Here is a 25,443-nt window from a genome sequence, read left to right on the forward strand (position 1 = left end):
ATAGTCTGAGGTCATTAATGTCTAGGCTAAACCACTCTTTGGACTTCTTCTTGAACTGGACTTTTATGATTATAACCAGAAATGTAAATTTACTTTTGCCCTTTTTGTTCCTAGCTAGAGGGAATAAAATTATGACCTTCACTTCTTTTTATTTCATTTGCTGTCCTAAAAATTCAAGTTCATTTTGCTGGGCAACAAGAGACACATATCCCACTTTTGTGTTCATAAGCTGAGGTTGAGTGGATCCTAGAATCTGATCATTCACCAGATTCCTGCAAGGAGATTACTCTCAGGAACAGCTCTGGTTTCCTCAATTACTTCGGTTATATTAGGGTAGAAGGGAGTCTAACTGAATTCAGCAAAGGAATCTCCCGAAAATAGACGTTTAACAAGGAGATGTTGTTCTGGACCTAATGTAACAATCACCTTTGTACATTTGTATTAATGGAAAAGGGACACAGCCATGGGTAATCAAAGGCCTTGGTTTTAAAATCCAGGACAAGGACACTTTGGAGGGTTGCAACTTGAAATCATTTTACATGAACTAATAAGGACTTCAGTTTGCATATCTTGGGCACTCACAGGTCAGAGCATGATGTAGAAATGTCCCTGTGTTTTTAAGATGGGTTTCAATGCTGTATCTTTAAATTTTTCACTGTTGTTCTGCCAAAAGTTTTTTTGGGGTACTCTGGGAGATGCCACATTGCCGATTTGCCTTGTTTTCTGCTTTAGAATGCTGGTAGTTTTTGAATTACACATTTTGTTTTTGCTTTTTTTTTTTTTTTAATCCTCTATAGATGATCACAGTAGGGTGAAGTTAAGACCTTTACCAGGAAAAGACTCTAAGCACAGTGACTACATTAATGCAAACTACGTCGATGTAAGTCAGAAATGTTTTATAAACCTGTTTCTCATAATTGAACAGTGCCACAGAGACTGTTGAACGTGTTTTAATACTGCACAGAACTTTTCCTAAAAACACAGCCTAGTCAAATGGCAGGCACTTGAATTATTAACTGGTCTGTGATACTGCTTTCATCTTACTTTGTGCTGTGTCATCTTTGAAGGGTTACAACAAAGCGAAAGCCTATATCGCCACCCAGGGACCTTTAAAGTCTACATTTGAAGATTTCTGGAGGATGATTTGGGAACAAAACACTGGAATCATTATCATGATTACGAATCTTGTGGAAAAAGGAAGAGTAAGAGCCTCTTGGCTTAATATCTTAATCATGTACCTTCATTCAAAACCTCTTTATGGAGCAGCTGCTGTAGGGTAGGAACTTGACCAGGTATAAAGAGTTAAGGAGATAAAAAGCATCCTCTCTTGCCCCTGCCTTGCTTGTGGTCTGGTGGGAAAGAGCTGAGCGCCCACAAGAGGGAATTAAATGGGGCAAGAGGGACGAATAGAGTATTAGAATGTGGATGCTGTAAAAGGGATGGATACTCCTCTAGGACTGAGATTTTGTAAAGGCGCTAATAGGTGAGGTGAACTGTGAACAATGAGGGAGGAGAAGGAGTTACAGAAGGACCTTCTAAGAGGACAGAAAGCACAACAAACAGGGAAGTTGGCAGAAACGTAGTGTAGTGGGGGAACTACTGATAGTTGGGGGGGGCAAGCAGAAACACTGTTGAAACACCTTGACCATCATTAAGAGAACCTTTTTTTAAGATTAATATTTTAGAGTTAGTAGATTAGGAGTTTATATTACATGATGCTGATTTAGCCTGGAATAAAGGCTAAGTCTCAGATTCATTACTCAGAATCACTACAGCTTCACCTTGACTGTGGAGTCCCTGTTTCACCTTTGGTGACCCAAGAGGTAAAATGAAGATTTTTCACTGTTATAAGATTCTCTTGCAACTCAGAAGGCAGCCCAGCCTCCTAACATAGCCAGCCCTTATTGCTTATAGGCCAAATACAGGTTTCTTTCTGAGGCCCTCTTTAAAGTACATTGTCTGTTCAAAGATGATCATGAATACGAGACCCATTTCACAAATGATCTTGCCCAAGGTTGTCCCGAGGTTAACCTCTTCAGAGGTATGTCTACCTCTAAGCCATTGGGCCCTTATGTTCCTTTTTCAGTTCAACTATATGGTGATATTACCTGTTTTAAAGACGCTGGAAATCACATTACCAACAGTACAACTGTGGCATAAATTGCAGTGGGAACTGACAACTTTTTCCTTTTTTGCAGCGAAAATGTGATCAGTATTGGCCAACAGAGAATAGTGAGGAGTATGGAAACATTATTGTCACACTGAAGAGCACAAAAGTACACGCCTGCTACACTGTTCGTCGTTTTTCAGTCAGAAATACAAAAGTGAAAAAGGTATTGAAGGAATATGGGTGGGCTGCCAGGGCATCTCTCTTTAAACTTGTATGAAAATTACTGTACAACCAAGGCCAATTCTCAGAACCAACTTGGCTTTAAAAAAGTATTTTTAAAAAACATTTTTTCACAACTCCTTTGATTGACATCAATGTATGCTGTGAAAGATACTGGCAGAACACATAATAGAATTTAACTGGCCTGATTAAATTCTTTAACCTCCTCATGACAGCTTCATTTAAAAAAAGGAGGGGAGGGCGTACTTCCAGGTCTCGGTGACCGGCAACTACAGCAGCACCTGTTTGTGGATTTAGCTTTTCAACAGCAACCTTCTGACAGTTTTCAAGGATTATTTTCCCAAACTGTGTTCCAAGGAATGCTAACCCTGCAAGATGCTTGCAAAAAGGAGATTCTACTACTTAATAAGTATGGAACATGAATGCTACATAATATGTATTCCTCTTTAGAAATACGTACAATTTACACAAGTGGCCAGAGCGCTAGTTAAGAAACCCTCTTTCAATTTTATTTGCCTAGTGTTTCCTAATGCAACTCAACATAACCCTTTCCTATACAACTGTTAACATCCAATTTCCACACCTTGTGGAAAATGCTGCTTTCAAGTTATCTCAATTTCTTTTGTTCAAAATCTGCTGTTCCATCGAGATTCATGGACCATGACAGCATTACTAGAAACTCTAGGTAGATGTTCATTAAGAAAATGTAAAGTAATTGCTCTAGAGAGACTTAGGAATGGCAGTTGTTTGTAGCAATGGATGTAATTTTTTTTTTCTAAGTCTTGGCCATCTTTGGGAATGTGATCAAACTACAGCTCCCCTGCCCCAGAAGAGTTCACATTTAGTCCAATTTTTATATACAATTTCATTGGCTCCAAAACCCATCTGTGATCCAAGGTTTACAATCTTTTTCTATGTTTAGTTTTTTTTCCTAGAATGGCAGAAGTATATAAAAGTCAAGTAGCACTATGTTCATCTGTGTTCTAAGAGAGCTGTTAGCTGGCTTAAACTAACCAATAATCAGTTTATGTTTACAAAGCCCATTGCTCATGGAAACCCTTCAGGTATTTAAACATCGCCCACTTATTATTTTACAAACCACTCAAGTTGGAGGACGGAAGTCAAATAGGAACTTTAGGTGTTCTGTGCAAGAGGAAAAAGTAGTAACTGAAAGAGGAAGAAATAGGAAAATGAGAGTTAAAGGAAGATTTCAGAAATCAAAGCCATAAGGCTTCTGGAGCCGAGGGCCGAACACCTTAAATGCTCCAGCTGATTAATGACCTTGAGGCATCAAAAAAAAAAAATTTTTTTTTAAGACATTTACAAGTTTATCAGTTATAAGAAAAACCTACAACAGCAAGTTACCTGTTTGGGAAAATTTTTCATTCAAAGTGGTTAAAATGTAAAAAGCTCAGCCACTTAAAAGGAAAACTACTCTGGAAAATTCATTCATGAGAGTGACAGATAAATTCATTATTGATGTTGGAGCCTGAGAATCACTTCCTGGAGTATAGCAGCACCCAGCACTCCGGATCCGAAAGGTCCAACCCAGACAGCAGAGAAAGGATGGGAGTCATGGCCCACAGTCAGATGAGAGCGAAGGGACCACGGCCTTCTGGAGTCGGGACAGGAAGTCAGATCATGAAGGCTTGTGTAGGCAAATTACAGAGTGCATGAGACGGCCGCCAAGGGGAAAGTACCTAGCTTAGGAACAGTAGTTAGGGCACATGAAATGGAAGGTCATGTTTCATACATCCTTATGTTTTTTTTGTTTTTGTTGTTTTTTTTAAATCCAGAATGCCCGCTGTCTGCTTAAAGACCTCTCTTTTCACCTTTCTCCTAGGGTCAGAAAGGAAATCCCAAGGGTCGTCAGAATGAAAGGGTCGTGATCCAGTATCACTACACTCAGTGGCCTGACATGGGAGTTCCTGAGTATGCCCTCCCCGTCCTGACCTTCGTGAGGAGATCCTCGGCAGCCCGGACACCAGAAATGGGCCCTGTGTTGGTGCACTGCAGGTGGGGCCAACATCTTTCTCCCTTTTGTGCCTGGGATTCAACATCTGAAGTGGGCAGAGTGGGAGGATGTGGACCGCTGGGGCCCTGCTTTGTTTGATTTAGAAGCAGAGTCTTCCATTGAAAACTGGGACCAGTATAGCCTGTTAGGGTTCTATAAAATCACTGCATTCTCAAAACATTCAGAAGTCATCAGCTATTTCTGAGGCTAAAACAAAATCTGCTCTTAGAGAATAAATCTCCAGTTTTTAATAACATCTATTAATAAAATCCCCATTGTTTACAGGGAATCTTGAAGCTGCTCCTATTACATGGAAATCTGACCTTAAACACAAGTCCAGGGCTTTCTACACTGGAGAGGTTGAGGTTTTGTATATGGCTTTTCTGTAGGGTTCCTCTAAATAATAAAATTCATTGTAGGAGTGAAAAGATCTTTAATTTTTTAATTGATACATGCTCTAAGAAAGACCTTTTTCAGAGCACTGAGAAAGCCTTTTTTCCCTTAACTACCTTAAACAACTTTAATAGGTGGTTTAAAAATACTTTTATTACCTTTCATTTGTAATTGCATTCTTGGCTTTTTTTTTTTAAACTTTGGTATTCAAATAGATGCCTCCTCTTCTGTGAGTTACGTCGCAGAGCTGCATGGCATTTTCTAAGCATTTCTTCTGGGCTCTTGTTCATAACGTGATCACAAAGCAAGTCCTTGGCAGATGTTGGAATGCAGCCCCTGTTTCAAGCCTCATGAAAAGTACATTTTCTTGCTAACCCATTGAGGAATCGCTAAAATAGACATGCAAGTCTGTCAAAGAGCTGGGGTATCAATGGAGTAGTCCTGGGAGGTGGGGAACCTGCCGGGGGTACTGCAGAATGCCCATCTTCCTGACTGTTGTTTTTTAGTTTTGTGTTGGTTTGTTTAACAATGAGGAAGCGTGAATAAAAGAGGCCAGATTTTGCAGGCATGCCATTCTGATTCCATATGGGGCTGACTAAAGGAAGGCACCCCTTTGGGTAAGAACTTTCTAATAGTGAACAGACTAGGGAGGCATGCAGAAAGGGGACTTACCAAAAGGATAACGGGTGCTTCCAGAATCAGAGGAAGTTGGAGAACCAGGCACAGACTTAGGCATCAAGGACACAAACTCCCTACCTGGGTTCTCGGCACATGGGGTTCTGGTGGGGGGATGCCTCTGCCAAGAAGGGCTGCTGTCCGTCCCTTGCGTCACTGACTTCCATCCTTGGCTTGAGCAGCAAGCGAGACTGAGAAAGCAAATACATACGCGACATTTTACCCCAGCTCCTGTGGTATTTATGAAAGGCTGTCTTTGCTCTCCGTCAAGACTCATGGGAAACTCCCTAATGAAGTTTTTGGATGCTGTCCACAATGAATGACCTGTGTCAACTCTCTACTAGGTTATCTAAACAACAAGGTTATTTTTAAGCTCATTTGCTACTGAGACGGTAATTTCTGCCGTCTGCAGTTAATGGCTGAGTGTCTTCCTTTCTTCCAGCGCTGGTGTGGGCAGGACCGGCACCTACATTGTAATAGACAGCATGCTGCAACAGATAAAGGACAAAAGCACAGTAAACGTCCTGGGATTCCTGAAGCACATCAGGACACAGCGTAACTACCTCGTCCAGACTGAGGTGAGTGCCCGCAGTTGCTCGCAAGAGGTTCTAGCACGTGCTTTAAATGGAAGTTGAATGGTACTGAGGAGAAAATTCACTCTTGTAGGGCCCAAAGGAACGCACAGGTTTGTACCAGAAGCTATGCCGACCATGAGACTGTTCTTTGACTCCCAGTTTCCCATGTCTGTGTGCATCTTACGTGTGATTCCTCAGTCACGACACCAACACTTAGGAAGCAAGATACAGCTGCATCTAGTGCTGTGTTTGAGGCCATGGGGAGTTAAATATTTGGTGTCGGGCCTGAAAAGTTGAAGGGTTTCTAAAGACCTTTGTTAACCACATTTCTCCACGGCTTGCTGCACTGAACCTACTGCTTGGGGCGTGGTATGGAAAACACAGGCCTGACCCTAAAATAAGTTACAAGGATAAACCGGTGAGTATGGGAGCAAGGCACCTGGCTGTAAATGCTTGCAGGAGCTCACAGGGAAGTCCCTGTGAGAAGAGTTGATCGGAGGTCAGCTTCATGACTTGGATAGAAGTGGCTACTCCTTACCAGCTCTCCTCATTCTGTCCCTTATAGGAGCAGTACATTTTCATCCATGATGCCTTGTTGGAAGCCATTCTAGGAAAGGAGACCGAAGTATCCTCTAATCAGCTGCATAGCTATGTTAACAGCATCCTCATACCAGGAGTAGGAGGAAAGACACGGCTGGAGAAACAGTTCAAGGTAGTGCTCCGAATAAACGTCTGGGTTTTGTAAAAAAGCAGAAGTACAGAAACGGCTTGTGTTTGGGGGTCATATCTTTTTGGCATGAATGTATAGACTGAAAGGGATTACCATTTGTATTCTTCAAATGTTAACGGGAAGCAAAGTTTCGACCTGTGTATGAACTGTTGGGATCCTAACACCACAGTGACCCTAAGTTGGAGTCTGTCACTCTAGTCCAAAAAAATACCCCTGTACTTCTTCTGAACTAACTTATCTTACCCTTAAGAATGATTTATTTTTGGGACAGTAGGTCGACAAATAAGCTATCTGAAAGACTATCAGTTTAGAAACTAAAAGAGGTACTAAGGAATACCAGAGAGAAGTTAACTTTTCCCAAAGGATTCTTCTTTGCTTGGACGAGGGCATGAAGAAGTTTAAAGGCAGTTAAGGTTTATATGGAATTAACTGAGGGAAAGGTTAAAAAAAACAAAAAAAAAAGGGACCATAATGACAATAAAGTAATTCAGATCATTAAAAGCTCAGTCCTTTATTCTAACCTTTAAATGCTGTCCCTCCAATTACTAAGTACTTTCTTATTTATTGGTCTCTCATTAGTCTTTTCAATTTTTTTTTGCATTACCCCATACGTAATTTCTCATTTTGTATCAAGATGGAAAGAATGAGGTAAATCTGTACAATTATACTTTTCATGGCAAAACTTTGTGAAACCATCATTTGAATCAGTGAGACTGCCAAGCAAAGTAACAAGCTAAATTAATTTTCATTCCATAACAATCTTAAATTTCTCGCTCTCCTTTTAAGAAAAACCTTTTGAGGTAATTAATAATGAGGACATGTCTCATTTTAAATGTTTAAAATTCTTAAAAAAAATTAAGTACCAACATTTCTTAAATTCTGCCTTTTCTACTTCTGCAATGTTTGTTTCCACATATTTTGATGAATTTTTTAAAAGAAATCTCTTCATTCCCTTGGAAACCAGGTAATTGGTTCTTTGGTAGGCACTAACCACTTTTAGAACTTAAGTAGAAGGAAAAAAACAAGAATCAGAAACTTGAAAACTACACCCAAGGCCCTGGACAGTAGTATGAAAGCTAAAAAAACAAAACCGAGGATTGACACAGTGTTCAACCAAGCTATACAAGAACAGGAAGAATAACCAAACTACTGGGCTACTTATAGTGGCCTTAGAACAATGTTAGTTTAGTTCAACAGAAACGTACTGAGAACCTAGTAAGTTATGTTCAAGAAACGTAATTAGCTCCTATGACTATAGAGCAGTCTTTTCTAGTGTAGACCCACCCGAATCTCATGTGCCTGTGAGAAATTACGGAAGACAAATTCCAAAAAGCAGTGACATTTTCAACAGAAAAATCCAGATGAATTCAGTAAGTATTTACTGCCCACACTGAACCTGTTATCAGAAGCCTAGGGCCTGATAGTAGAAATAAGACAACCTTACCCTTAACCACGGTAATGGGACAGAAGTAACCACTACTAAAACACAAAAATATATTCCTTAGGATAGAAAAATGTTTTTGCTCCTCAGTAATCCAATTACTGATTGGCCTTCTTTTGCCAGATCATCAAGCAAATGCTATCAATTATAACTTTGTTTTGTTGTTTCCCAGCTTGACTGAGATGTAACTGATATATAACATTGTGTAAATTTAAGGTATAGAGAGTAATGACTTGATGCTTGCTTATATTACGAAATGATTATCACAATAAGGTTAGTTAATGAAAACTACAACGTTGCTTTTCTTTCAGCTGGTCACACAATGTAATGCCAAGTATGTGGAGTGCTTTAGTGCTCAGAAAGAGTGTAACAAAGAAAAGAACCGAAACTCTTCCGTCGTGCCATGTAAGCTCTTAAAATCAGTTTGACTTGGTTGAGTGTGTATTTTTTCACCGAATTTTATGCATTATGTAGAGGCCGCAACTACCAAGGGGAATAGTTATGCCAGGAAAATTAAGGCAGTTTGATCAAACCAGGAGGGGTGGCTGTCCATGCCAGCGAATTGCTGCATCAGTGTGACATGAAGTCTAGCTTCCGCTCACCTCACAATTCAAGAATTATGGTCCTTCTACATTTTAACTAAAAAAAAAAAGCCATTTTCACTGTGGCATTAATACTCCTAGAAAAACATGAGTCTCCGATTAATCTGTACAACTGGAATGCATTATTACATTCTTCTGGCTATTGAGATCAGGGCACTGTGGGTGGATGGGGACTTTTGTATAAATAACTCGGGACCTAGCAGAGGAAACTGAGCTGTAGACACAAGCATGGGTGATCACTGGAGAGATTCTGAGAATCTACTGACAAAGGCCACTGTTTTCTAAGTACGTTACGGGGAGAAAAATGGGAAAGGAATGGCAAAAGAGCAAAAGTATAGTGTGTTGGTATAATTGTAAGAATATCAAACCAAGGCCAAAAATTATCTGAAATCCTCTCTCATCTCTGCACAAAGTGTTCTCTTTGTGATCTGCTGTGAAAACCTCTCTCACAGTAAGATTTTATTCCTGTAATGCCTCTACCCTTCTGGGAACGTGCAGCAAAATTCCATTTACATTCTGCCTTAGCTGACACTTTAGCTTAGTTAAAAATATAGGTGAGTTTTTAAAATGAAAGGGGAGCCAGGGAAATAGATTACTCACCAAGTGAATCTCAGAAAGCATTATTGGTTATGTGTGTGTAGTAAGGCAAATGTGGTGTTGTTTTTTTTTTTTTTTTCCATACGACAGCCGAGCGTGCCCGAGTGGGTCTTGCACCGTTGCCTGGAATGAAAGGAACAGATTACATTAATGCTTCTTATATCATGGTGAGAGTCAACAGTTAATTATAAATAAATTCAATTAAACTAAAAGGTGCTAAAGAGCAGATACCACCTATGTGGCTGATTTCATTTTTCAAATAATTTCTCAATGTGTAATATAGAAATTAGAGAGATTTCTGTATCTGAAGACCTTTAACAAAAGACTCCGAATCAGCGGGGGTACAGAAATACTTTAAGAAAAGTGTTTGTTAAGGAATTAATTTTCTTGTTAATTTCACCCATCTAATGTTTGAATAAATGTTGAAATTGCTGTTAAGTAAAAACAGCAGGGGTAACGAGAAGGGAATTGTATGTGGAGAGAAAATGATCTACATGTGTTAGCATATACCTCTAAAAATTAGCCACATGTATGGACTGCCTTTTTTAGTTGTTTCAGTGAGGTCAAAACAATGCTGTCTTATTTCATGAACGTATTTTACTACCACAACATCAGAATAAAATGTTTCTAACTGCTGATTTTCCGTCTCCCTAACTGAAGGGCTATTATAGGAGCAATGAATTTATTATAACCCAGCATCCTCTGCCACATACTACGAAAGATTTCTGGCGAATGATTTGGGATCATAATGCACAGATCATTGTCATGCTGCCAGACAACCAGAGCTTGGTAAGCAAAGCACATCTGCTATATATTAATGAGCCTGTGAGGCCATAAGCATAAATCATTCTGATACCTTACCACAGGCCTCCACTGTCTGTGTGTGCTCGGGAGGGCATCTAGACTTCTCTCCTCTTTAAGGCTGACCGGGTTCCTTTTGTATTCTTACAGTACAGTTACTGTCCCTGTCAGCTCCATTACTTGATGTTCTCATGCTGTACATGGCCAGGCAATAGAAGGTTTTGGAAAAGGGTCTTTGAGTCACCTCCTTTAACATATGACCTTAACCTGACCTCTCAGTTGCCGGATGTCATTTGTAAAAAACAAAATAGCAGCTAACATTTGAGTATTTAATCCTCTCTACCACTTTGACACAGGTACTACTATTATTTCATTTAATAGCTAAGAAAATTGAGGGAAGTAACTTGCCTAAGGGCATATACACAAATAATTAGAGTCAGGATTTGAACCTGTGTGACCTTTTAATCCTTTTGCTAGGCTATTTGTCCCACCCCACATCAGAGAAAGGTTTCCTAGCCCTCCCCCAAAAACTTTATATCAAAAGTACTAATAATGTATCATCATTTCTCCCCCATTCCACAGGCAGAGCAGACCCATTATAGGGAAGGAAATATAGAAAGGCTATTTTGTTCCAATTTAAAGGTGCTTTTAAGACCTTGACTGAGCCATAGCCTCTCTCTCCCCTGAGTCCTTCCCTGCTGTATCTGGAGATTATGTAAAAGAAGGGTGAACAAATTTATCAAGATAAGCTTAACTTTCAGAATTAGTTGGGTGTTCAGAAGTTATTATGAGGACATGTAAGCCCACAAAATGAAAACAAAAAACAATGAGGAGTTGCTTCCATGAGTATCAGATTAGTGAATTTTTTTAATCAAGAAAGAACAGCATGTGATTGAACCCCTAGTCTTGATGACATGCATTTGACTGTGTGCCCAGTCAGTAGGAACTTCTTCACTTTGTCGCATTTTGCTCCAGCTTCAGAATACCAAGACTGCTTCTGTATGATAGAATGGCAACAAAATTGAGAATCTTAAGCTAAAAACTGGAGTGTAAATTTTCAAATTAGCTGGCAATAGGGGTCTATTCTGTTTGGCATGTGGAAATTGGAGGCACTTAGGGTTGTTAAAACGTTCATTTGTTGGATGAGTCAGTTATTTTGTTATTGTCACTTAACACAGGATGGTCACCAAAAGCATCTATCACATGGGCTCATTTGTATTGGGGAGGCTAGACCACCTGAGTCCATACATGCTCTGCAGACAGTGAGGACCTTGACCTGCCCCGGAACAGGTCATCTCAGTGTCTCAGGCTGAGGGAGACCTGGCTAGAATCCTGCATGTCTGCATTCTCAGCTCCGGAGTTGAAAGTCAGATTTATTAGTGCACATTTTTCCTGAAAATGTAGATTCTCTTTGTTTGCTTTATTATTTATCACTGCTATAACTTGACAAGACCGTGATGCTTTGAGTAGCCCAAAGTCACTGGTTCCTAGTTCAGAAAGCACTGTTAAAAATACAGGGATCTTTGATCTACAGATACATTTGTAAGCAAGATAACCACAAGACTGGAGTTCCTGCTGAATTAAGCAGCATGTATTTTTCATAGTCTTTCAAGATGATCAGTTTGCGCTCTGTATTCAGAAGGTTTTTGTTGTTGTTTTTTGCCTTTCTTCCACCATTATTAAAATCCCTTTGAAAAAAAAAAATCCCTTTGGCAGTTATTAGGCCAATTTGGTAATTTATGATTCATGTTAATTTCTTAGAGGTACATAATGTTGTTATTCCCACTTTTCAGATATGGAAATTAAGGCCCAGATTAATTTATTCAGGATCACATCCAGTCCTAAATCCTATGCTTAAGCTGTGCATATTGAATAAATGTATAAGCTCTGTCCATTATTACCTTACATCTTTAATATCTGTTAAAAGGGTCTTACTTCCATTTCCTTGGACAAAATGTATTAAAACCCCTGACAGTTACAGACTTCTTTTGTATAGACTAAACCCAATTGCTAATCTGTTTCCCCTTATGCTGAGCTTTAAAAATAAAAATGTAGTTGGCAATAAGCTATATTGAAACTTGAAAGGGTGATAAGTCTTATTGGACTGTTGGCTCATTTCTGATTCAACAATGTAAGATTAAACAAAACCTTCTTTGTTTTGAACATTAGTCAGAATTATTTCTGACTTCACTGGTAGTATCTAAGCATTTTCAGGACCATGTCCCTAAAAATATAGATAATGCTGGGCAAAGTAGAGTTTGCCATTTGAACTGATGAGAAAAAGAGGCATGGCAATGGGGGTCAGGGGTCTTAGCCTAATCGTTGTACTTCTCACAAAATCTCCAACATATGTACCCCTTAACTTTTTCTTAGGCCTCCACAGTTTTCAGGGATGGAATTCAAGTACCACGCCTGAATATTTATTTTTAATCCTAAAATAGATGAACATTTAAAGTTTGCCTGATTCAAGGCTGACTTTTTCTATGTTAATCTCCATTTGAAGTCTAACATGGATAGATTAACTGGTCTTTGAAAGAGCACTTTGTACTTCATGCCAACATAAGCTTATTTATGCATAACCTCTTCCCAGACAGGTTCTGTTGCTTACCATTTAGTAGCAGAGTGACTTGGGACAACTTAAGGACTTCCCTGAGTCTTGATGTCCTCCTCTGTAAAGACAGATGATAAAAATCCCTTACCTCACTAGTATATTGTAAAAACTAAGTAAGATAATGTTGATGAAATTCCTTGGCAAAATGCTAATCAACTGTAGAACTGTTTACATAATCCATAGGAAGTAAGAACTAGGATGTCTTAGTTGCTTAAGCAGTTATGAAATGATATACTAACTCCAGTTGAGAAATGTTCTATAATGTATCACAGTAAAAAAAAAAAAAAACTCAGAAACCAAAAAAAAACAAACAAGCAGGATCTAGGTCGATTAATTTTAATATATCACCTCTAGAGGGAGCATTTTTGGTTGTTACAGTGCCCTAGGTGGGAAGTGCTAGGAAATGGTTATTATCAAGTATATTTTACAATCACCACTGAACTTGATGAACTGGGCATGATGAAATGGTGACTTGGGAGGTACAGGAGATGGCAAACAGTATACATCAATTTGCGAGAAAATTCAAAAACAAATGTTTGACAGCACTGCAGAAGAATTTTTTCTTTGGGGGGGTTCCCATAGGCAGAAGATGAGTTTGTATACTGGCCAAGTCGAGAAGAATCCATGAACTGTGAGGCCTTTACCGTCACCCTTATCAGCAAAGACAGACTGTGCCTCTCTAATGAAGAACAAATTATCATCCATGACTTTATCCTTGAAGCTACACAGGTAACTCAAACCTCCATTTCTCAGTAACTGACATACTTGGGCCCTGCATGTGTAAGTAATAATAAAGTCACATGCCACCCTCGAGACAGGCCCAGGCATTTGAATGTGACTTAATTTTAAATATGTACACTTCCCTCTTTCCTTCTTTCAAATATTTGCTTTTTCCAGCTGGGTAGATGAAATGTAACAGTTCCTCTGAGCATGCATACAAATAGGTCTGTTGACCTAATTATGAAAACAATATACCAGAGCTCAACATTCTCTTTGCCACCAGAAATGTAAATCTTGCAATGTGTTACTGATGATAATAGTAAGACTTTTTTTTTTTTTTTTTTTTTTTTTTTACTAAATGACATTTTGATATGTAATAACTTATTATGGGGTGGGGAGAAAGAGGAGCTGTCTTATATTAATAACTTAAATGATGATCTAACCCTTGGTCTTTTTTTCCTTTAAATGTATAGATAAGATAGAATAGGATATAAAGTCTCTTATAATTTATTGTCACTTAAAATGTTATTGTCCCCAGAACAAAATAGGATTCTACTATCATGACCTGGTCATTTTTTAAGGGCAGGAAGTCAGTTCTCCCTAGTATTTGGCATTCGTCAATTATACTTTCTCAGGAGCAAGTTCTAGTCCCCAGATTATAGGTGTCAGGAAATAACGGATGGGCTATGACTTGTTGTACTGGTTATAGGATGACTACGTCCTAGAGGTTCGGCACTTCCAGTGTCCCAAATGGCCTAACCCAGATGCCCCCATCAGCAGTACTTTCGAACTTATCAACGTCATCAAGGAAGAGGCCTTAACAAGGGATGGCCCCACCATTGTTCATGATGAGTATGTATCTCTTTCTTAATTTTACAATTCAAACACTTTTCTTGTTGAATTGCTTTGGGAGTGGAAAGGGAAGATCGTGCCCATTCTGTGTTACCAGTGTGTTCAAGTGCCTGTTGTAGATCTGTTTGCATTTTAATGTGTCAGGCCCTTCCGAGACTCCAGATATTCCTGGAGTGTATGTTCTAGAAGGCCAGAGCACTATACCAGCCTACAAAGGTAGACTTGCAAGCTTCCTGAGGATTTATGTTTCAAAAACACTAATTAAACAGAAAATGTAAATAGTTAATTAACTTAATTAAATAGTTATTTTTATATCCCTACAGTGAATTTCAGCAAACACTTATTAGAGAAGAAAACTTTTTAAATATGGTTTCGTTGATTAGGAGTGAGAAAGTTACTATTAATGATAAATTTAGAGTTTACGATCTGTTTTGGAAGTTTAAAGAATATGACTCTCAAAGAGAACAAATAATTTGCTCCTGGTGTCAGAGCTTCTAGGCATTCACATGGTATTCAAACCCAGACATTTTCCTCTTTAGTCAGAGGGAAAGGTTGATAGATAAACCTTATGGTATGTGAATATTTGGAGTCAAACTTCATGGCTGGGATTGACCTGTAAATCAGTTTGTAATCCCAGATTGTTTAGACTCTAACAAGCTTTTAGCTAATATGGCATTATTTCTTTAAAATAATAATTTTATCCTCATTTCTTTAAATAATAATCCTCATTTCTTTAAAAACAAGAAAAAAAATGATTATTTTAAGAGAGTGGGGGCAGTGGGAGAGAAGCAGACTCCGCGCTGAACATGGAGCCCAAGTGGGGATGGATTCTGAGACCCTGAGACCATGACCTGAGCCAAAACCAAGAGTTGGATGCTCAGCTGACTGAGCCACTCAAGTGCCCCTCTATCCTTTCTGTTTTACTTCCAAGGTAGCTCCTTTGGTCAGCAAATTCTCAGTGTGTACCCATTATGTTCATTAAATTAACAGCTACTCTGGAAGCATAGTTATTAATCAATTTGAGAGTAAAGCTTACTGTTAAGTCTTTCATTTTTTCTAAACAAATACTGCAACATGAAGTGAACACAGACTTTCAGTGTAGGTCAGCACCTATACCTCAGATCATGATTCCTCATATTTGAAGATCGCCGTATTAACTGGCTGCTTCCAAAGATTTTTATGCTCTTTTTTAGGAAATAATGACTATTTCAAAATGTTGGTCCAACTCTTAATTAGATTGAATTTAGGGGGGAAAGAAAGAGGAAAACATTATAGTCATTACTAAGATGCCTAGAAACAGGGCAACTCTCAGCAGTGTTTAAATAGCAAAGCTAAGATGCCTAGGAATACACTAAGTTAAATACACTAAGTTATGCACTTAGTTAAATACACTAAGATGCCTAGAAACAGGACAACTGCCAGCAGTGTTTAAATAGCGAAGCCAGCATCAAAATAACTGGGCAGCTAGTACTGGTCTATGGAAATTTGGGGTATGCAGTTATAGTATAAAATTAGGGCTGCTTCTGTAGTTTCCCCCCCACTAATCTGTATTAGCTTTCCAAATACCTCTGGGTTTCGCCAGCTTCTGCCCATGCAGACTGAATTCTAATGCTGCTGTCCAGTTCTGTGACTGATGTTGCTGTGATTTTGTGCTCAATGCAGTCATGCAGCTAAACTTATATTTCATGGTAAGGGATGTGGGAAAGAAAAAACTAGCAACTTGTTAAACCATTTAAAAAGAACTATTTGATTCATTTGTCTATTCAGTTTGGGGGTATATTGTCTTATTCAGTGATTTTTATTTTATTTCACATGTTGCATATATGTCACCTCTGAAATTAATCAAACGTAGCTTGTTCTTAGGCCTGCATAAGAAAAGAGCAAATTAACTCTGAACTAGATCAGCACAAATCATGTAAGTGAGCTGGATTAAAAGCCACTGAAGAAACATGTTCCTTCCTTTATCCACTCTTCAGGAGATAAGCAATCCCGTAGAAGTGATTTTTTCCCCTTTACCCGAGCAAATTAAACAGCTGCTCGTGGTAGTGCAATGTTCTGAACACCAGTTAGCTTTCAGTTTCCATCCTACCTACTTTTTGTACCTGTAAATATCCCTTCCTGGTGGCCCACAAATACCTCAAATGTAGCATGTTTAAAAACAGACTCATCATCTTCCCCCGCCTGTCCCCAACCACGGAGTTGTACAAACCAGAAACGTGCCAGAGTCCTTTTGGTATGCCCCCTCACCTCCACATCTCACTGGCCACGAGTCTTCTTGATGTCACCCATTCTCTCAGTACACTTTTCAAATTCCTTTATGATCTGGTCGAAGCAATCCTCCACTGAATTACTTCCTGCAGGCCACCTTGCCCCTGCAAATACTATTTCCTTTGAGGGCTCTTTCAGTCAACAAGACACTTTAAAAGTCACTCTCTTTGAGGAGGTAATCATTTAAAATTACTAACATCACATTCTTACCAGTGCTGTTCTTGGGTAGCACATCCTATTGCAACTGCTTGTTCACAGGACTGTCATCCCCACCTTGCCGAGACCAGCAAATGAGAGGTAACTCATTTGTCCCAGTCTCCACTGGGTGAAGCTCCGTGCCTGGCACAGAATGGCTACTGTGCTTCAAACTGACCTACAAATTAAGGATATGTACAATATCCTTAATATGAACTTTCCCCAGAGAGCCTTGTGCCTTGCATTTTGTTTCTCGTTATCTTGCCTCCTTACGAATGTTTAAACTCTATCTAAAGTATAAGTGAGCAGGCCGGAAGAGAAGGCCTTGCGGCTAGCACTTTAAGAGTTCAACGTTGAGTGGACCAACTTGATATTTATTGGGTCTACACAGAGATCTCTTAACACCTACTCTCAGGGTTCTCAGCTGTGTGCCAGACGGATAAAGTTTCTAGATAAATGATCTAAGGATAAAATTCCACACCCAAAAGTAAACTGATTCTATTTGAAGGCAAGCACAGCTTAAAGGCAAACTGCTCTATTCACAGCATCCTGTATTCAAGACCATTCTCTCAGGGACTCATCTATCAGCATTACTGTCAGATTTTTTAAGCAGAGCCTACATTCCGACGGAAGAAGTTTGGAACATAAGTACGGTTTTTACAGTCTCATGTGACTACAGATTAGACATTCACTCACAGAAGAACAGTTTCTTGTGCAAATATTTAATATTATTCACTGTGGAGATATATCTATCACCCTGTTAGAGCTCCTAGAAGGCTAATTCCATTAAGAATTCTCAAAGTATGATCTGAGGACTACAGGTTGGGAAGGAGGCCATTCCAGGGGATTCAAAAGGTCAAAACTATTTTCATAATAATGCAAAGATACCATTTGCCTTGTTCATTCTCACTCTGATGTCTACCATAATGTGTGCTTGCATGGTTTTGTGTTTAACATTTTCTCAGTTCCAATTTTTGATACAGCAAATATCGATAGATACAGCCCAAATAGGCAAAAGCCCTTTGAGGATCACCAATAACCTTTTATTTTTATTTGATCCTGAGATAAGCCATAGGAGATGCAGAACTATATGGACTGCTTTCTTTGTCAACTGCTGCAAAGATACCCACAAATATAACTTAATTCTGTTTTTCATTTGAACCTCAACATTACTGCACTAGGAGGGTAATTTTAGGATCCCTTCTCACATGAGAAAATAGGCAGTGTGAAGCTAATAGGGCCTGTGTACACAAATAGTGTCAGCTAGGACCAGCTACCATAATTTGTGGGGTCCCATGTAAAATGAAAATGCAGGAACTCTTGTTCAAAAATTAAGAATTTCCAGATGAAGAGTTCAAAGTAATAGTCATAAAGATGCTCACCAGGCTTGAGAGAAGAGTGGATGAACTCAGAACCTCAACAAAGAAATAGAAAATACAAAAAAGAATCAATAACTGAAATGAAAAATACACTAGAGTAGTGCATATATACTAACATTCCCATCATAGGGGTCCCAGAAGGAGGAGAGAGAGAGAGGGGCAGAAACTTCCCTAAACTGGAGACGGAAACAAACATCCAAGTACAGGAAGCAGAGACCCCAAACAAGATGAACCAAGGGAAGTCCACAGCAAGACACATAATAATTACAAAGATGGAGAATCTTAAAAGCATCAAGAGAAAAGCACTAGTTATTTAGAAAGGAAGCCCCATAAGGCTATCAGCTGATTTTTCAGCAGAAACCTGCAGTCCAGAAGGGAGTGGCATGATATATTCAAAGTGTAGAAAGGAAAAAAAACCACAACCAAGAATACTATACCCAGTTAACATTCAGAATTGAAGAAGAGATAGTTTACCAAACAAAAATTAAGAGTTCATCACCACTGATCCAGCCTTAGAAGAAATGCTAAAGATGATGCTTTAAGTGAAAAACGAAAGGCTACAGCCTATGAAAGAAAAAAATTTTACTGGTAAAAGCAAATAACATAGTAAAGGTAGTAGGATCAATCGTAAAGCTAGTATAAAGGTTAAAAGGTGAAACTAATATCTAAAGAATTAAGGGATTCACAAAAAGATGTACAATACAGCATCATAGACATAAAATGTGTAGCTTTTAGAATGTGTTTGAACTTAAGCAACCACCAACTTAAAATAGACTGCTATATACTTAGGATGTTATATATGAACCTTATAGAAACCATAAACCCAAAACCTGTAATAGATACATTAAAGAGAAAGGAATCAAAACATAACACTAAAGAAAGTCATCAGTCACAGGGAAAAGAGGAAGAGAAGAAGGAACATAGAACTATAAAAATAACCAGAAAACAATGAACAAAATGGCAGTAAGTACATATCTCTCAATAATTATTTTACGTATTAAATGTTCAATCAAAAGACATAGGGTGACTGAATGGAATTAAAAAAACAAAAACAAAAGCCCTGTCCAGATGCTGCCTATAAGAGACTCACTTCAGCCCCAAACGTACATACAGACTGGAAGTTGAGGGGATGGAAAAAGATATTCGTGCAAATGGAAATGAAAAAAGCTGAGGTAGCAGTATTTATATCAGACAAAATAGACTTTAAAACAAAGAATGTAATGAGACAAGGACATTTCCAAAATGATAAAAGAATCCGGGGCGCCTGGGTGGCTCAGTCAGTTAAGCGTCTGCCTTCAGTTCAGGTCATGATCTCAGGGTCCTGGGATGGAGCCCCGCATCGGGCTCCCTGCTCAGCGAGGAGTCTGCTTCTCCCTCTGCCCCCACCCCTGCTTGTGCTCACTGTCTTTCTGTCAAATAAATAAATAAAATTTTAAAAAAATAAAAAGGATCAATCCAACAAGAGGATATACAATTGTAAGTATCTATGCACCCAACATAGGAGCACCTGAGTATATAAAAATATTAACAGACACAAAGGGGGAACCTGACAGTAATAAAATAGGTCATCCAGACAGAAAATTCATAAACATTGGCTTTGAACAACACATTAGACCAGATGGATTTAACAGATACATACAGAACATTCCATCTCGAACAGCAGAATACACATTCTTTTCAAGTGCATATGGAATATTCTCCAGGATAGATCACATATTAGGCATAAAACAAGTCTCCATAAGTTTAAAAAGACTGAAATCACATCAAACATTTTTTCTGACCACAACAGTATGAAACTAAATTATAAGAAAAAAACTGGAAAAAATACAAACATATGGAGGATGAGTAAAGAAATCAAAGAGGAAATCAAAAAATACCTGGAGGAAATTAAAATGGGAACACTAAATCTTTGAGGTTCAAAATCTTTTGAGATGGGGCACCTGAGTGGCTCAGTCAGCTAAACATCTGCCTTCAGCTCAGGTTATGAACCCAGGGTCCTGGGATCAAGTCCTGTATCAGCAGGCTCCCTGCTCAGCAGGGAGTCTGCTTCTCCATCTGCCCCTCACCCCACTCGTGTTCTCTCTCTCCCTCTCACTTTCTTTCACTCTCTTTGCCTCTCTTTCTAATAAATGAATAAAATCTTAAAATCTTTTGAGATGCAGCACAAGCAGTTTTAAGAAGAAAATTTATAGCAATACAGGCCTACCTCAAGAAAAACAAAAAATCTCAATCTAACCTTAGTAACCTAAAGGAACTAGGAAAAGAACAAAGCCAAAATTTAGTAGAAGGAAGGAAATAATAAAGATCAGAGTGGAAACAAATGGAGACTTAAGAAACTAAAAAGATCAATGAAACAAAAGACCTGGTTCTTTGAAAAGATAGGCAAGACTGAGAAACTTTTAACCAGACTCCTCAAGAAAGAAAGCAGACTCAAATAACATTAGAAATGAAAGAGAAGTTATAACCAACACCAAAGAAATACAAAGGATTATAGTAGACTACTATTAAAAATTATAAGCTAGCAAATGAGACAAACTTAGAAGACCTAGAAAAATTCCTAGAAAAATTCTTGGAAAAAACTCCCAAGGCTGAAGTAGATGTAGGAAATCTGAGCAAACCAATTACTAGTAACAAAATTGAATCTGTAATGAAAACCTCCTAACAAACAAAAGTCCAGGACCAGATGGCTTCACAGAAGAACTCTACCAAACATATTTTTAAAGATTTTATTTCTTTGTGAGAGAGAGAGAGAGAGAGCGAGCAAGTGGGGGAAGGAGCAGAGGGGGAGGGACAAGCAGACTCCACAATGAGCATGAAGCCCAGCAATGGACTTGATCCCATGACCCCGAGATCATGACCTTAGCCGAAATCAAGAGTCGGATGCTTAACTGACTGAGCCACCTAGGTGCCCCTCTACCAAACATTTAAAATAGAGTTAATACCTATCCTTCTCAAACTATTCCAAAAACAAAACAGAAGAGGAAGGAATTTATTCTAAGAGGCCACCATCACCCTGCTACCAAAACCAAAGATACTACAAAAAGAAAATTACAGGCAATATCTCTGACAAACATAGATGCAAAAATCTTTAACAAAATATTAGCAAACTAAATTCAGTTCTGATCTCCAGGATCAGATGGGATTTATTCTGAGGATGGCAAGGATGGTTTGATATCCACAAATCAATCACATGATATACCACATTAACAAAATGAAGGATAAAAATTATGATTATGGCAATAGATTCAGAAAAAGCATTTGACAAAATTCAATGTCTACTCTTGATGATAAAAGCTCAACAGAGGGAGTTCACAGGGAACATACCTACATATAATAAAGGCCATATATGACAAACACAGCTAATATTATACTCAATGATGATAAGCTAAAAACTTTTCCTCTAAGATTAGGAACAAGAAAAGGATGTCCACTGTCATCATTTTTATTCACCAAAGTACCTACAGTCTTAGCCACAATAATCAGACAAGAAAATATAATAAAAAGGCATACAAATTGGTAAGGAAGAGGTAAAACTGTCACTATTTGCAGATGTACTACACATAGAATGAATGAATTTAGTAAAGTTGCTGGATACAAAATCAATATACAGAAATCTGTTGCATTTCTATACAACAATAAGTGGCAGAAAACAAGAACACAATCCCATTTATAATCGCATCAAAAAGAACGGAGTAACTAGTCGTAAACCTAAACAAGATGAAAGACCTATACTCTGAAAACTTTAAGATGCCGATGAAAAAGACTGAAGATGACACAAATGGAAAGATACACCATTCTTATTTAACAGTTATTAAAATGTCCATACTACCCAAAATAACCTATAGATTCAATGCAATTCTTATCACAGAACTAGAACAAATAATCCTAAAATTTGCATGGAACTACAAAAGACCACTAACAGCAAAAGCAATTTTGAGAAAGAAGAACAAAGCTGGAGGTCCCTGATTTCAAACTATACTACAAAGCTGTAGTAATCAAAACAGTATGATGGTACTCACACAAAAACAGACCCCTGGATCAATGGAACAGAATAAAGAGCCCAGAAATAAACCCACGCTTATATGATCAAGTAATCTACAACAAAGAAGGCAATAATATACAATGGGGAAAAGACAGTCTTTTCAGTAAGTGGTACTGGGAAAACTAGACAACTACAAGCAAAACAAAAAATAAAAACAAAAAAATGGGACCACTTTCTTACACCATACACAAAAATAAACAAAATGGATTAAAGACATAAATGTGAGACCTGAAACCATTAAAGAAAACACTAGCAGTGATCTCTTGGACATCAGCCTTAGCGTTACTTTTCTGGATCTGTCTCCTCAGGCAAAGGAAACAAAAGCGCAAATAAACAGTTGAGACTACATCAAACTACAAAGCTTTTGCATAGTCAAGGAAACCAACAAAACAAAGTGCAGCCTACTGAATGGGAGAAGACATTGGCAAATGAAATATCTGATACGGAGCTAATATCCAAAATATATGAAGAACTCATAAAACTTAAAAAAAAAAAACCTGATTAAAAGTGGGCAGAGGACCTGAATCAACCTTTGTCCAAAGAAAATATCCAAAGATGACCAAGAGACATATGAAAAGGTGCTCAGTACCACTAATCATCAGGGAGAAGCAAATCAAAACCACAGTGATATGTCACCTCGTACCAGTCAGAATGGCTAATACAAAAAGGGGAAGTAACAAGTGCTGGCGAGGATGTAAAGAAAAGGGAACCCTTGTGCCCTTTGGGAATATAAATTGGTGAAGCCACTGTATAAAACCGTACAGCAGTTCCTCAGAAAAGTAAAAATAGGAATACCATATGATCCTGGAATTCCATTTCTGGGTATGTATCAGAAGAAAACAAAAGCACTGATTGAAAAAGATGCACACACCCCTAGGTTTATTGCAGCATTATTTACAATAGCCACAATATGGAAGAAACCTTTGTGTCCATAAACAGATGAGTGGATAAAGAAGACGTAGTATATACATACAATGGGATATTACTCAGCCATAAAAAAGAAGGAACTCTCTCCATTTAAAACAACGTGGTGGAACTAGAGGGTATTAGGCTAAGTGAAATAAGTCCTATAAAGACAAACACCACATAGGGGCGCCTGGGTGGCTCAGTCGTTAAGCGTCTGCCTTCAGCTCAGGTCATGATCCCAGGGTCCTGGGATCGAGCCCCACATCAGGCTCCCTGCTCGGCAGGAAGCCTGCTTCTCCCTCTCCCACTCCCCCTGCTTGTGTTCCCTCTCCCGCTGTGTCTCTGTCAAATAAGTAAATAAAATCTTAAAAAAAAAAAAAAGACAAATACCACATAATTTTACATCTGTGTGGAATCTAAAAAACAAAAACAGAATAGACTCAATACACAGAGCAAACTGGTGGTTGTCAGAGGGCAGTGGGGAGATGGGCAAAACCAGTGAAGGGGATTAGTCGGTACAAACTTCCAGTTATAAGTAAATCACAGGGATGAAAAGTACAGCATAGGGAATATAGTTAATAATACTATAATAACTTCGGTTGCTTCACTTATCTTGGTGAATATTTCATAATGTGTATACTTGTCAAATCACTAGGTTATATACCTGAAACTAATATTGTATGTCAGCTATTCCTCATTGAAAAAAAATAATGTACAGATGGCAACAACACAGCATTAAACTAAGTTCAGGACTCTTCTGAGGAGACCCATCAAAGTGCAGGACTCTCTGCAACTACACAGAGTGAAGCCAGGAAACTGGCCCTGGCTGCAGTCAGATCCAGATTGATCATCGAATTCTGCTTAACACTGCCTCCCGCTGGATGTCCCAGGAAACACTCTTGCACTCATCTCACTCAATTTCTTCAGACTACATTTTTTCCTACTTTATTTTCTCATTCACGTCCCAAATTTTAATTTCTTAAAGTCCTGTGGAAGGCTTTTGTGTTGCCTTTATTCCCCTGGATTGATGAGTATTCAAGCTTTAACTCTGTTTTCCTTCCTGCCATATTGATTTCTAAGGGAAGCTTTGCTTTCTTCGTAGTGACAGGGTTATAACTCTAAATTTCATTCTTAGGATTTTTAAAGCCTCTTAAAAGCAAAGGTAGGATAATTGTAACTATATGGAACAGTAAAAAGTATCATTAAATGGGCAGGGGTATATATACTGACAAAACAAGGAACCCCAATGTGTTTTAAAGTGAACATGAACACTTAAAAACATTACTTACATCAGGTAAGTAAAGTACAAAAGTACTTTAAGTACTTTTATTTCCTTGAGGTATGGGCAAGACGAAAATACATTTGGTTTTTTTTTTTTTTTTTTTTTTGCTTGATGCTGTCATATGTCAGTCATTTTAATTCAGGGACATGAATCAGTTATCAGTCAAGAACACGTGTGGAGGCAGGAGTAAAAAAAAAAAAAAAAAGGAAAAAAAAACAACAACAATAAAACAAACGGAAAACAAATCCATAACAAACCAGAAGCTCCATGTCTCTGAATTACTTCCTTTAGCAGCTATCCCTTGGGTGAGAGGTCACCCCAGTACCAATGTGAATAGACCAGGGATTGGCTCTTTCTTAACGGCACTAAATAAACAATGCTCTCAATGGGCTCTTTGAAAAAGGCCAACTACCGAAGCCAATTTCTTTATACACTATTCTTGTTTTATCTAGGTTATAAATTACTTGTATCACTTTTTCACCAAGTCCTTGTAGTTTGAAGTGCAAATCCATGAAACTTGATAAACATCCTTTAATCCTACTTAATTGCCAAACTTCTGACAATGGCCTTCATTTTTTCAGGCTTAATCCTTTCATTATAATGCTTGGAATGTAGAAGATACTTAAATTATCTGTATATTTGACCAATTTGACTTAGTTTCCAGTCATGTTTGAAATCTTACTGTGTAGGTACTTCCTTTTAATTTAGGTACTTATTTGAGAGTGGCAAAAATCTAGGAAAGGCAATCCTAGGAAAGGCCAGAGTAATCCTACAGAGCTTACACACTATATAATAAAATAATAAAATATGTAATACCTGACTTTTCTGAATGGCTATAGATAGCTCTAAGAAAAAGATAAACTGGGCGGGGGGGGGGGGAGGGTCCTGAGTCTTAACAGTTTCACTAGAACAGAGTAAAGCAAAGGTTAGATTTTATCCTACTAAAAAAATAAAGTTATGCTAAAATGAGAAGGTATACTTGTACAATTTAGAATGTGAGGAAAGCCATC

General features: G+C 38.3%; 1 protein-coding gene across 3 annotated transcripts in view; it reads left to right on the forward strand.

The window, feature by feature from the left end:
- PTPRG (protein tyrosine phosphatase receptor type G) overlaps positions 1–25,443 on the forward strand; it is a 692,071-nt gene that overhangs the window by 660,858 nt on the left and 5,770 nt on the right. For all 3 annotated transcript variants that reach the window (XM_073901477.1, XM_073901476.1, XM_025885589.2), the window contains 11 exons: positions 798–880; positions 1,068–1,202; positions 2,199–2,333; positions 4,194–4,366; positions 5,875–6,010; positions 6,573–6,719; positions 8,490–8,583; positions 9,468–9,544; positions 10,038–10,166; positions 13,372–13,518; positions 14,219–14,361. In XM_073901477.1, coding sequence (XP_073757578.1) covers positions 798–880; positions 1,068–1,202; positions 2,199–2,333; positions 4,194–4,366; positions 5,875–6,010; positions 6,573–6,719; positions 8,490–8,583; positions 9,468–9,544; positions 10,038–10,166; positions 13,372–13,518; positions 14,219–14,361 — 1,399 coding nt within the window. The remainder of the gene's footprint in view (positions 1–797; positions 881–1,067; positions 1,203–2,198; positions 2,334–4,193; positions 4,367–5,874; positions 6,011–6,572; positions 6,720–8,489; positions 8,584–9,467; positions 9,545–10,037; positions 10,167–13,371; positions 13,519–14,218; positions 14,362–25,443) is intronic.

This window comes from Callorhinus ursinus, unplaced genomic scaffold (assembly GCF_003265705.2).
Source record: "Callorhinus ursinus isolate GAN/ISIS: 27379988/994484 unplaced genomic scaffold, GSC_fseal_2.0 scaffold15, whole genome shotgun sequence".
NCBI classification, from domain to species: domain Eukaryota; kingdom Metazoa; phylum Chordata; class Mammalia; order Carnivora; family Otariidae; genus Callorhinus; species Callorhinus ursinus.